Source organism: Mizuhopecten yessoensis, unplaced genomic scaffold (genome assembly GCF_002113885.1).
Source record: "Mizuhopecten yessoensis strain PY_sf001 unplaced genomic scaffold, ASM211388v2 scaffold1973, whole genome shotgun sequence".
NCBI lineage: Eukaryota > Metazoa > Mollusca > Bivalvia > Pectinida > Pectinidae > Mizuhopecten > Mizuhopecten yessoensis.
Genome location: NW_018404314.1, coordinates 56,058 through 69,992, shown reverse-complemented (window position 1 = coordinate 69,992; position 13,935 = coordinate 56,058). Strand labels below are relative to the sequence as shown.

At 36.8% G+C, this 13,935-nt stretch overlaps 1 protein-coding gene across 1 annotated transcript; it reads left to right on the top strand.

The window, feature by feature from the left end:
* Positions 1-4,401: 4,401 nt before the first annotated feature.
* LOC110444077 lies at positions 4,402-11,210 on the top strand. The gene is made up of 2 exons (XM_021488500.1): positions 4,402-5,334; positions 6,361-11,210. The coding sequence occupies exons 1-2, from the start codon at positions 5,310-5,312 to the stop codon at positions 7,746-7,748; spliced, it is 1,413 nt and encodes a 470-aa protein (XP_021344175.1). The 5' UTR covers positions 4,402-5,309; the 3' UTR covers positions 7,749-11,210.
* The last annotated feature ends 2,725 nt before the right edge of the window (positions 11,211-13,935 follow it).

Sequence of the window (13,935 nt, the reverse complement as noted above, 5' to 3'; positions counted from 1 at the left end):
GTGCCACAAAAAGTGGATACTTGGGCGTAATTCTAACTGTACATGCATATTCTAAAATGATAACTGTTTTTCATGTTCTTTAAATCAATACTACAAAACCACTTTCTTTATCAGTATTGTTGACAAGTGATAGTGTGTTTATTTAGCTGTGTTATAACCCAGCCCACTATTTAACACTGTGAGGTAATAAATACATCATTAATTATTGATGGGAATATATACTCTACAAAGCAATGTTTTATGTTATTTTCATAAATGCAACTTAAATTCCAGTTCTCAATGCATTTACATCGTTGTCTATTGATTTAGGTATTTCTATAAAATAAACTTCCTGGTTGCGACTGATACTCTTTGTGTCAGCAAAAATATTGAAGCAAGAGGTGGAGTAAGTCAGGACACAACTATCATCGTATATTTAGGTGAGAAATAGAATAATAAACAACATCATTGGATGTATTGAACCAAACACGTGAGTAAACAATGACGTGACACAAATAGTGTAATAGCGGGTGACACAATAAACAACTTCTATTAATAGAAACGTGTTTATATATTAAGGCATTTATGACGTATTATAAAAACCTGTAAAACACGTAATGACTTAATATATGGTGATATAAAGATCAAATAGCATGTATGTACAGTCCGCACAAGAAACATAATATTCTTGTCTTTTATCACATTATGCTAATTTTTCTATCCTCATAGTTGAGAAAGATACCATACCAGGGCCCGTAGTCATGAAACCAGTCTGCTGCACAAACTAAGATACATTTTGATAAAAAGGAAAAAGTCCTTAATCAACATTTGCCTCGGTCTTAAAGATATCTTCCTGACGTGGTTTACAACGGTTGAAATAGCATCTATTGAGATACTCAGAAAACTGCCTTATTTTTTTGCTTTTAAATAACAATTCGTTTTTAATAAACTCTTATATTTGTAGGAAAATAACACTGTTCTTATTTAATTATTTCACAATACTACTTGTGAGTACTAAAACCGATGACACAGGCAATCTTTTGAGGTCTGGAATTTAGAAATAAAAGTATTTCTTTATATAACAGGGAATTCTACTTTGAAACAAAACTTTTGTGATCGACTTGAATACGTATCTTTTCGCACATAGACAAGATCGATCAGCATTGGCGAGTATTTGAATCCTACGTGTCTATGAGTTAACATAGGATGATCAGTCGGTATGAATGAAATAATGTATTGGAGAGCATTATACTATTTAACGAAAACATTAGTACGCATGAGAATAAAATGAAAAATGATAACTGTATTCAATCTAGATTAGGTTTCGTCATTATATATCCAAATAGATCATATACAAATCGTCACAGTACTGTACCCGTTTGTCGTTATACCCAAGTCTGTACACGTACATTAGTTACCCGAATTGTATCGGTACAAATGTATCGTGTACATGTCTAAGTAAACATCACACTGTATCTCTACTTTTTTTAGATGTACCCTAAACCATTATACTTACATGTACAAATTTATCATTATACAGTATATCTCAGATTTTTGTTTGCACTATAAATATTGTTTCCTTGCATCATTTTTCAGGCGCGGTCAATATCTATCATCGAAAACCAGATCGTACCTGTCAGCTATGAAGCACACAACATCCTAAGGATTGACTCTTTCATGGTGTCCTCCTGAAAGTTTTCGTGAGAATTGGTTTCCAGCAAAAGGCTAAGGTATGATACATTTTGTATATTGTAGTTTCATAAATTTTCGCTGTTTTTTCAAGCTGGAACTTTAAGGATGCTTATCGTGACAATAGCTGTGTCAAATCAATTGAAGCTGTCGACTGCTATGTATAGCTGTTTCGTAATCCATAAAGGTATATTTTAAATATCTTGTTGAAATCTATGAACGAATAGATTAACAGTTTATAGGGTAATCAGTTACTAGATAACCTTACTGTAGGTGTTTCTTATTGTTTTGATATATGATTTAAATCTCCACTTAGTACAGGAACAGGTAATCTTAATATTGAGTTGAGGGAAAATATCCATAAACCATCTCTTTCAAAAGTGTCATTCATGAGCGGTAACTCTGACAACACACATGGGATCTGCACACGTAAATTGGTGTTCAATACGTATGTTTACGTTACTCTAGGGGTTACATTCCTATGTTCCGTCCATACCTACAGTTGGGAGCAAACTTAACTTGGTAACTAGTGCACTTCGTAGTGCACATGTAGTGAACAAGGAAGTGCACTAGACAAACATTGAAGTGCACTCTATTTCAGTTCAGTGTTTACTCCATTGCACTATGATGTTAGCTCCAGTGCATAACGATGTGAACCCCAGTGCACTAGTGTTAACCAAAGTTTAAAAGATTGTAATACAAATTTCAATAATTGTTTATAATAAACTAGTTCACTCATGATTTCATAATTGAAAGAAAAAAGAAATAAACATTTTATTGAGAATTTCACTATATCTATAAAATATTTTTTTCTGATTAATCATATTTCAACTGAACATACACATGTACAAAGAAAAAATGTTCGCTATATAGTATATGGTGATTACAGAAAATATGTAAATAGCTGTACTATTTCAGAGGAAAACAGTCAAAAATTTACCTGATCATAGTTAAATTCCCATCACATTTATTATCAATATTGTAGAGTCAGGATGGGGGATCAGTAACTGTTATGTGATATGGATATATATGGTAAGTGTTCCTATAATTTCATACTTTTTTATGAAAGGTTTCTCACTTTCACGACATCAATAGAGTAATTTCGTTGTTTTATTAAAAAGGTCAATGACTTCATTAGTTCCGTCTCATATACAGTACTAAAACATATGTATTACAAGTTTTATACAAAAAAAACCAAAACATTCCAGATACATCTTATATCATAGCATTGCACTGTATAAATACAAGTAAAAGCTCAAGCTATCGATTTGGAATTAATTTAAGCCCGTTAATCCAACGTTGTCTTCTTTTAGGAAAATTTAGACAAAACAATCCATAAGTCTGTCTGATTTATATTTCTTTGTTACATATTTATACACGTCACGTACATGTACATGCTGATTGTCGAATTAGAAAATCCCCCCCCCCCCTACCACCAACCCCTACCTGGGTCTACTGTGTTCCCCACAACAATGTAGCAGGTATACAGCTGGCCTGGTGGTACATTAATGAATTACCAATGTTAAAATGATGACAACATTCATAGTTAAAGGGCGCAAACATCTGGAGATTCAGTTTTATACAGGCACATACATGTTGCATGTTGAAATAAGTTGATACATTTATTAATAAGCAATCACATGAATTCAGTTGTACAGGGAACCGCAAGTTTTAATCATGCAGTTAAAACTTTACTTCAGTGGTAGATTTAAAGATATTGCTAGGGCAATGTAACCAACCGCTGACACATATTTGTCTTATCAATATGATATTTACCTGAGAATATTTGGGCAATGACCACACACTGACCATTCACCTGAGGTAACATGGGATACTGATGGGCTGTACCCAATCTTGAACACCTTGTGTAAAGAACATTAATCATGTCAATTAATCCAGCCCATTGCCTGTCCATTAGATACACAGGTACATCAGTACATGCTTACAGGTAAGATACTATGGCTGTTCCTATGTCAGAAAATGACAGCCTCGGGCACAATTCTATTTTAAAACAGTGACTTTGACTCTAAAGTAATGTTTCACACTACCTTATCCTCTCAAAAAGTTAACAAACTTGGTGCCGACACTGATTGAAAACACAACCAAGCATCAATTAAGGACTTCCTGCCCTTTGTAATACACGTGTTTTTCTTGGTGTATTTTTGTGTCATCATTTCCGTATTTCGTAATTATATTAACACCAGATGAACAATAGTACACGGACGTGACGATATGTCCAACAGTATCAAACAGCTCAGTTGCCCTCACTAGAACCGGGGCTGACAGGAATCGTCGCTGACCAGGACCGTTGCATAGTATAGCGTGTTCCTACACTTGTTTTATCAAAAATCTGTAAGGAATTGCATCACTATATTATTAACGTTTAGTATGGTAAAGTATAAGCACCAAATTATAAAGAAAAAAAAAGGTTATGATAATTGTTTTAATACAAAAAGTGTAGCAGAACTCATACTGTAGGGTCAGAAGGTAACAGCTGCCTGCTTTCGATCATGTAGATCTGACTAAATTGTTCCAGTAGTACACACAGTTCAGATGATACAGATACGCGTAAAATTAAAATACCGAGTTTCTTTTCCTTCTCCAAAGAATTTTTCATATAGGCCTATCTGTCAAAACGGAATAAACTAGTTCAAACATGTACATATATGATGTTGGATCAGAGTAGACTACAATGAATCCTAACTATTTCATGTTTGTATACATTATATACAAATTAAAACTTGTTTTAATGTAATTTATGCAGTCAGACTTACATGCTTTTACGTAACTATTTTTATTTGCGGAAGGAGGTATGTTGGGGTATGAGTGATGCGGTCCGACAGGTTACATGCGCGCATTGATATGTTGCTATAATTAGATCACTATAAATACAAATGACGCAGCAGCTCCTATTCAGAAGCTGATAAAAGAAAATGGCGGAACAAGGTTCGTACGGTCAAGGTCAATTTTATTTCAACTTGTAAAGTTTTGTATTGTTTTATCTGATCACAGATTTTAGTATATACAAGATAAACTTTATGTACTTGACTGTACGTTGTAATGTCGTCAGTTATCGTTTTGGGTCACAGTTTTATTCGCCGTTTGGATGATAGCCTTACGGGTTCATGGACAAATCTAGGTTTTGACCCGGATCAGTTACAAGTCTTGTGTCTTGGCAAAAGTGGCGGTAAGATTCCTAATCTTTACGCTCGTTGTATTTCTGATACTATTCAACAAGTTCAGCCTTCGGTGGTTTTATTACAAATCGGTGGCAATGACCTAGATTGTGCTGACAATGTGCGGGTTAAGGGCACACTTGTGACTGACCTATTTTCGATAGCCCAGTGGTTAGTTACTGGTTTTGGCATCAAACGTGTGGGGTTCCTACAATTATTATATCGTCGGACAACTCGAGTGACACCTGTGACTATTTACAATGAATCTGTGGATTTCGTCAATTCTGCCTTAAAACAACGCTGTATGGGTTCCACGGTGTGTTTCTTTTGGCGCCATAAGGGCCTTAAAGATGGCGTCTCTGAAAATTTGTGTAGGGACGGTGTCCACTTGTCTTCTAATGGGATGCGCAAGTACATATATTCTGTGCGTGGAGCAGTTTTACAGGGCTTAAAATTTGCCGCAGCATGAGTTATTTTCTTTCCCTACAAGGTAAGGTCTTGCATATTCATTAGTTTTTTATCCTGGTTTGTTTATGTTTACCTTCAACTCGTTCTATTTTGGGATATCTCTGATGTCATAGAGTCGACTGCACATGCGCACTATCTTATTTCCGCCCAGCTGTTATTGTAAACAATGCGTGTTCTCTTCGCCTCAAAGTAGATTCTTTTCCTGGTTATTTCACGTGTGACATTGAGGAATCATCAGCAGTAACTAATCGTACGTTACATTTAGTAAATGTGTTGACACAATTGTGGTAGAGTGTTCTGTTTTGTCAGACTTCACGGGTTATTGTTAGTTTTACATGTCGGTCAGTACTTTCGGTTTTGACTTCTGTTGTTTTAACGGTTGATTTATTTTGCCCGTTCAAAATCGGGGTTTGTTTTGCATGTGTACACGCGTGTACCATTGCTATACGATATAATGTGTTAGTTAACATGTTGTTCGTGCCAAATATTTACATGTGAGTTCACATGTTTTGCTATGAGAGTTCTCATATATACATGTTAGTTAACATGTGTGACTGTGTGTGGTAATGTTTTAGGCTCAAAAGAAAACACCTTGATGATGCATGTTAGTTAACTTGTGTCGTTAAAGCGGTGGTAACATGAGTTTATGTTTCCCACTTTTTTGAGCAGTTCTATAGTTCTATGTTTTTACAATGTTTTGCTTTCAATTTTGTTAACCTTTTTGGCATAGTATGGAAGGTTTTGAAAACAATAATCCTATTTTGATTATGACTATTTATATGGTTATTCTGATCTCAATTTTATGCTAACACATGTGTTTGCATATTCATAAACTTTCACTTGAAATTACATAAACTTGCTGTTATTATGGGAGTTTCTCCCAATGTTGTCCAATGGGATGTTTACTTTTTCACAAGAATGCTATTATGAGTTTCCTGATTATTAGGAATCCATTCTTCTTGGATATCAAAAGGTGCATTCAATGTTTGTTGCACACATTAGTTCAATGGAATTTTCCGCAGATACTGTTCAATTTATTGTTTTCCAGGTCATGGGGCAGCTCCCATACGGAAAACTAGACGGAGGGCAGCTCTCCAACATAGCATTGTTGGTCGTAGTACAAGACGACGGACGCAGGTCCCGGTCCCTACACCGGCTTTAACCAGTGATGTGGTAGAAACAACACCCACTATACAAGTTTTCAACAACCACCCTTCAGCAACTAGTATACCTGGGCCATCATTCAGAAATGACGCTACCTCCACTACGCCGGGGTCGATTAACCATGCCTTCCCCTCAAATTCCACTCAACCACCTATGGCAGCTAACCCCAACACAGTCTTACCGTCCACGCAGGAAATAGTGAAAGAATTATTCAATTTAATGAAGGCTGAAGGATATATGGTGCAGGCTCCGGTTGTGCCCACTTTGCCTACAACTACAACAGGGGCACCATCTGGACTTGGTCATAATTCATCACTCAGTATACAGTCCCTTGACATTCAGCGACCGGGACCAGCAGCAGCGACAGGGTCACCAGCTAATTCAGCAACTGATATTATCCCCCCTCATACAAGTGGACATTTCCTGCCTTTGCGTTCTATGGATCCTCTGACCATGCCTGCTACAACACCAACAATGAACATTAATAACCCATTATCACAGGTGTTGTCAAATTTTACGGGTGAGAATGGTTTTGAGACTTGCCACAGCATTTCCCGACCTCTGGACATGCATATTGATACTAAATTAAAAGCCAAAATTTTGGCTGGGGAGTACATTGATTTTGGCCTGTTGCTCCAAAAATCTTCTGATTCGGACCACTTCAAAATTCAGTTCCACAACAATGAATTAGCATTAGTTCCCAAACAAAAATCATCACAGATTAAATCCGTGGAACAATGGCTATCAGCCTTTCATATATTCGTTTCAATTTATGTCCAATCCCACCCCCAGGCTATTTCAGCTCTCATGAAATATGCTGACACTGTACAAACTTTGTCTAGAAGGTCGGGAATTGCTGCGGCTTTGAATTACGATTGTAACTTCCGTCGGTGGCATCAACTTTTCCCTCAAACTTCATGGGGAAATGTTCACTCCGAATTTTATTTGGAGGCTACAGCAATTGGGTTGAGAAGTACCTCCCGCCCAAACTCTTTTCAACAGCCCTTTCAGCAGCCCTTTCATTCCAAATCAACAAGTTGGCCAAAAGGTGTTTGTTGGCCATTCAACAAGTCTGGATCTTGTCGAAAGGGACCACGCTGCAAATTCCCACATGTCTGCTCCAACTGTGGAGGGGGGCATTCCTTTCGGCAATGCAAATTGCAATCCTCCTCCACTCTTCCCCAGGATAACCCCTCAGGCGGTGGAAACAATGGCCAACTCTCAGCCACTAATCCACAACGCCAACAACGTAAACCTCCTCAAAAAATCTAAACTCCCTACTCCTATTAAGGTCCAAGTGTTTCTTACACATTTAGCGGGCTACCCTCAGGATAAATTTCAATTTTTGAAGATGGGTTTTACTGAAGGTTTTTCTTTGCAGTATTATGGTTCTAGGCGATTTCGAACGTCCAAAAATCTCAAATCTGCTCTGGATAACGTTTCGGTTTTGAAACAAAAAATTGAAAAAGAAATTAGTTTAGGTCGCATACAAGGTCCATTTCAGACACCTCCTTTTCCAAATCTTCAGGTATCCCCGTTGGGCCTTGTACCAAAGAAAGAACTCAATGAGTTTCGTGTCATTCATCATCTATCATACCCTCAGGGTACATCTATCAATGATGGCATAAACCCTGAAGATGCCACTGTGGCATATCAGACAATTGATGATGCTGTGCGCCTTGTCAAACATTTTGGGAGAGGTTCACTCATGGCCAAAACTGACATTGAGTCAGCTTTTCGACTTATTCCCATTCATCCTACTGACTATGAGTTGTTGGGTTTCCAGATAGATGACAAGTTTTATTTTGATAAAGTCTTACCTATGGGATGCTCTATCTCTTGCCGTCTGTTTGAGGCATTTAGCTCTGCTATTCATTGGATCATGGAGACAAAATATCAGGTAGCGGGGGTTGTTCATATTTTGGATGATTTCCTTTTTGTAGCCCCACCTGGTAGTTCCAAATGTATGGAAGACTTGGCAAACTTTTTAACTTTTTGTCAACATACCCAAATCCCTATAAAACAAAGCAAAACTGTTAACCCTTGCACACAGTTAACTTTTTTAGGCATAGAGTTGGATAGTTCTAAAATGGAGGCCAGACTTCCTATGGACAAAATCATCAAAATGCGGCAGTTGTTAGATCAGTTTTCTCGGCGCAGGAAAGTCACGCTACGGGAATTACAGTCTTTAATTGGTTTGTTAAATTTTGCCTGTAAAGTTATCTCTCCAGGTCGAACTTTTTTGCGTCGTTTGATCAACTTGACATGTGGCCTTCAAAAACCTCATCACCATGTACGTTTAAGTCGGGAGGCTAGGGCTGACATTGCTGCTTGGAAAGTTTTCATAGACTCCTTTAATGGGGTTTCCATGTTCCTTGATGATCGCTGGGTAACTACACCACAGCTTCAGTTCTTCACTGATGCCAGCAATCGGGGTTTTGGGGCTATTTTCAACACTTCATGGTTGTTTGGGACCTGGCCAGCATCTTTTACCTCCTACCATATTACAGTTAAGGAGTTCTTTGCAATTGTCTTGGCAATTGAAATTTGGGGCCCCTGTCTGCGAAATAGATGTCTATTGTTGTACTGTGACAACATGGCCGTTGTTGATATAATCAACAAACAAACAAGCAAAGATAGCACTCTTATGGCATTAACACGTCGTTTTGTCATTACTTCCTTGCGTTTTAATATTCTTTTTTCAGCACGTCACATCCCTGGCAAAAGTAATATTCTTGCTGACCATCTGTCTCGTTTACAGGTGGAATTATTCCAGCAACAAGCGCCTCACATGGAACGGCATTCAACGCCAGTTCCAGATCACCTTCTGACAATCTAAGCATGTTACTTGTACAACTTTTGGAAAATGCAACATCCCCCCAGACCAGGCGTACTTATGCTAGGGCTTATCAATTATACCAACAGTTTCTGGTTGCCAACCATCCAACACTTCCATTCATACCTACTAATATGGGCATATTAGCATATTTCATTGCTTACCTACATCAAAATCATTTTGCCTCTTCCACAATATTGACATACATTGCAGCCATTGGATATTTGAATAAGCTGGCTGGTTTTTCTGATCCTTCCCAGTCCTTTATCATTAAAAAGCTTCTATCATCCATTCAGCGAACGTCGTCACGTGCTGATAGCCGCCTACCAATTACACCTGCCATTTTGGTGAAATTGGTAGAGTCGTTGCCATTTGTGTGTCCGTCTGCATACCAGCAGTACTTACTAAGAGCAATGTATCTCTTAGCCTTTCATGCATTTTTACGTGTGGGTGAGATGACTATGAACAAGTCTGCATCACATGTGCTTCAGTATCATGATGCAGTTATTTCCTATGATTCTAATGGCTGTCCCTCAAAACTTGAGCTAATTTTTCGCTCATTTAAAGGCCATTACAATATTCGGCCAATCACTTTATCATTACAATGTAAGCCTACACAGAGTGCCACCTGTCCAGTGTTGGCCCTTCATCAGTACCTTTTGCGACGTGGTCACTTGGCAGGGCCACTCTTTTGTTTTCCAAATTGCATACCAATTACCTATGCTTACTTCAGTACTTGTTTGCACAGTTCACTGGCTTGGGCTGGCCTGGCGCATCTTCCCTACACTAGTCATAGTTTTAGAATTGGGGCTGCCAGCCATGCTGCCGCTAGTGGTATTCCTGATGTAGACATTCAACAAATGGGCAGGTGGCATTCCTTGGCATTCAAGAGGTACATCAGATTGCCAACTTTTTACGACATGTAACATTACAGATATATGAACTTTGTCCGTTTCAGTGGCCTTTGGGCATAGGGTCGATAGGTTGCTGCAACGGGTTCTTACACTTTAGTGTTTTACTGATGTTTCACCTCATATTAGAGTAATAGGCTTGTACATTGTTCAAATACTTGCATTCTTAATATTTGACACGTTATATTCTTCCTTTTTCTGGCCATAGGGTCGAGGAGTTGGTCAACTGTGTCCGCTTCTATATTTTTCACTTTTTGTCTTTTGTAAATTCGGTTTGCAATTATTTTGTAATGTTATTACAGTTTTTGTTTTGTACACTACATTTTGTCCCTTGCTATGCAAGGATTAATCTCATCAGCTAAAATCCATGCTTAGTGCCTCCACTTGTCAGTTACAATTTTTGTGCATGTTTATATGTTATGTATACAAAAAACGCCAACCGAAAGTTTTCACATAACTTGCATCTCCCGGGCATAGGGTCGGGGAGATACTGTCCTTTCATGTAGTTGGCTGTTTAGGTTATAGATGTCCATATCATCTGTTGTATGTATACTCTGGGTCTTCATGCAGACCTTTCGCCAATTTTATTATGTTGGGTTTTATGTATATAGATATATTATGTCTCCTTTTCACTGGCATGCTTGCCTCCATGATAATTGTACTTTGGTTTTACAATTTTGTTCCAAAGTACACTTTTGATTATATTTGGTTTTATTCCATTTGGGCCTTCCACCATGGCTTCGGATGGGGGATGATTTCTGCTGCACCTCGTTTTATTTATGTATTAGCCTGGTGTTGCAGTAATCATTGTGGCGGAATAGGACCCCCATCTAAGACTTTTTGGGTCTATTTATATGACAAAATGTGAACGTCATAACAACCGTCGTTTATTGTAATAAACGGCCATATTCAATTCAGATTTGGTGTCCTTGTTTTATTTAATTATTTGTCTTACCAGCTTGCCATGGTGGATGTCCTGTATAAATACACCTTATACCGTTTTCTTTGAAAAGCCGCCGTGGCATTACAATCTTGAAAAACAAATCAACGGTTTTATAACTTATGAAATACCGACAGCAATGTAAATCGTCCTGCCAAACTACCATAAATTATATTAGATTATATTAAGAATCTCACTAATTTGCGCCATAGGCGATTTAGCGCCATAGGTGCGCCATAGGTGCGCCACAGGAGTTTTTGCACGCCAACGCAAAATGTGTAGCTGTAAACTTATATATATCAATGATTATTCCGTATAGCCAATAACCATAACTGTAAACTTATATATATCAATGATTATTCCGTATAGCCTATAACCATAGCTGTAAACTTATATATATCAATGATTATTCCGTATAGCCTATAACCGTAACTGTAAGCTTATATATATCAATGATTATTCCGTATAGCCAATAACCATAACTGGTAAGCTTATATAAATCAATGATTATTCCGCTAGTCTATAACCATAACCATAACTGTAAGCTTATATATATGTATACGGTCCTGATTGGGAACGTCCTAATCAGGAAATCAAATGGAAATTATTCCGTTTCGGTAGGTCATTTGTATCAAATACAAAAACTCATGAATATGAATGAACAAGGGAGGTGTCATAATGATAATATAATGATAATGATATAGATACCTTATATCATACCCGGTCCTGAGCGGGGACATCCTGATCAGGAAATATAATGGTAATGTATCCGTTGCTATGAACAAGGTCAAAAGATGTGTCCTTATGATTGGTAAATGCAAAATAGGTAACATGAACGATGTTACACTTAATATATATACATCTAATAACATATACGGTCCTGAGCGGGGACGTCCTGATCAGGAAATATAATTGTAAATATATCTGATGCAAAATAGGTAACATGCATCTTATAACATACACGGTTCTGAGCGGGGCATCCTGATCAAATGTTGAATATTTTCCATTGTAATTCATCAGATCTGTACAGTTAATAATAAATATAGTCAAAAAATGTGTCCTTATGATTTTCAGTTGCAAACTAGGTAACATGAACGACAAAATACTATATATATATATACATTTTAAAACATACACGGTCCTTGATGGGGGCACCCTGAACAGGAAATCAAACGTTAAATATTTCCGTTGTTATTCATCACATCAGTAAAGTTATCAATGAATACGGTCAAAAGATGTGTCAATATTATTTTTAACGAGAAAATAGGTATCATGAACGACGAAATACTATATATCTATACATTTTATAACAAAACACGGTCCTGGGCGGGAAAATCCTGATCAGGAAATCAAATGTTCAGTATTTCCGATGTTATTCATCACATCAGTAAAGAAAGTAGGGAACACGGTCAATAGATGTGTCCTACCATTTTCTTTAATAAAAATAGGTTACATAAACGACACAATACTATATATATACATATTATAACATACACGGTCCTGTGCAGGGAAATCCTGATCAGGAATCAAATGTTAGATATTTCCGTTGTAAATCATCAGATAAGAAAAGTTAACAATGAATACAGTCAAAAATGTGTCCTATTAATTTTCAAATACAAAATAAGTAAAAGGAACGATGCAATACTATATATATACATCTTATTACATACACGGTTCTGAGCGGGGAACTCCTTATCAGGAAATCAAATGTTAAATATTTCCGTTGTAATTCAACACATCAGTAAAGTTAACAATGAATGCGGTCAATAGATGTGTCATTATTATTTTTAACGAGAAAATAGGTAATATGAACGACGAAATACTATATATATATATATATATAGAATAAAAACAAATTTTTCAGATCGTCCGCTAGGCCTTTCTGCCTTCTAGGGCTTCTTCAGGCGGATTGATGTTTATTTATCACCGTTGGTTACATGACGTCATCAATATTTGTATAGTCAACAATTTTAGTGACGTCATAAATATACAAGCATAGTGACGTCACAAACAATACCAAGACAGAGAAAACATCTACATACAATACATTGCAAAAATCATTGTGCATTCAGGCTGGGTTTGAGGACCTTTATAAACATATTTTCTTTAATTTCTCTTGCAACTACATCGTCGCTATTCAGTTTGTAAATAGGTAACACATGAAAATCATCTTTAGAACATCGATGCATATGTTTGCTAACTTTTAAAAATCTTAGTTCATTGTCCTTCATTTGTTGTCTATGTACATTCATTCGTATTCTCAATTCACATCCGGTCTGTCCGATATAAAATTCACCACATTGTTTACATATTAAAGAGTAAATAACATTCTTAGAATTACAGTTAATGTCTGATCTAATTTCTATTTTGGAACCATTTGCAAAAACGTAGTCTTTACATTCAATGATAATCTTACATGTACCACACCTTGGTTTCTTACTTTTTTTTACACCAGTGACAACATTTGTGGTATTCATATCAAATTTGGATGTACATAGTAAACGTTTTAAGTTTTTAGGTTGTCTTTTACAGTTTATAATCTTCTTCTTATCAAAAATACACTTCATGTTCTCACTGTTTTTCATAAAATTTACAAAATGTTTAACGACAGGAAACATATTACAATTATTTGGATTGTAAGTAGTAACAAATGGTATGATATCAGCATCTTTGGTGTTAGCTCTTTCTAAATTAACACTGACAGGGCCTTTCTCTTTAGCTCTTTGTATGGCGTTTAGTACCACTTCAGCAGGATAACGTTTGCTTTTAAGA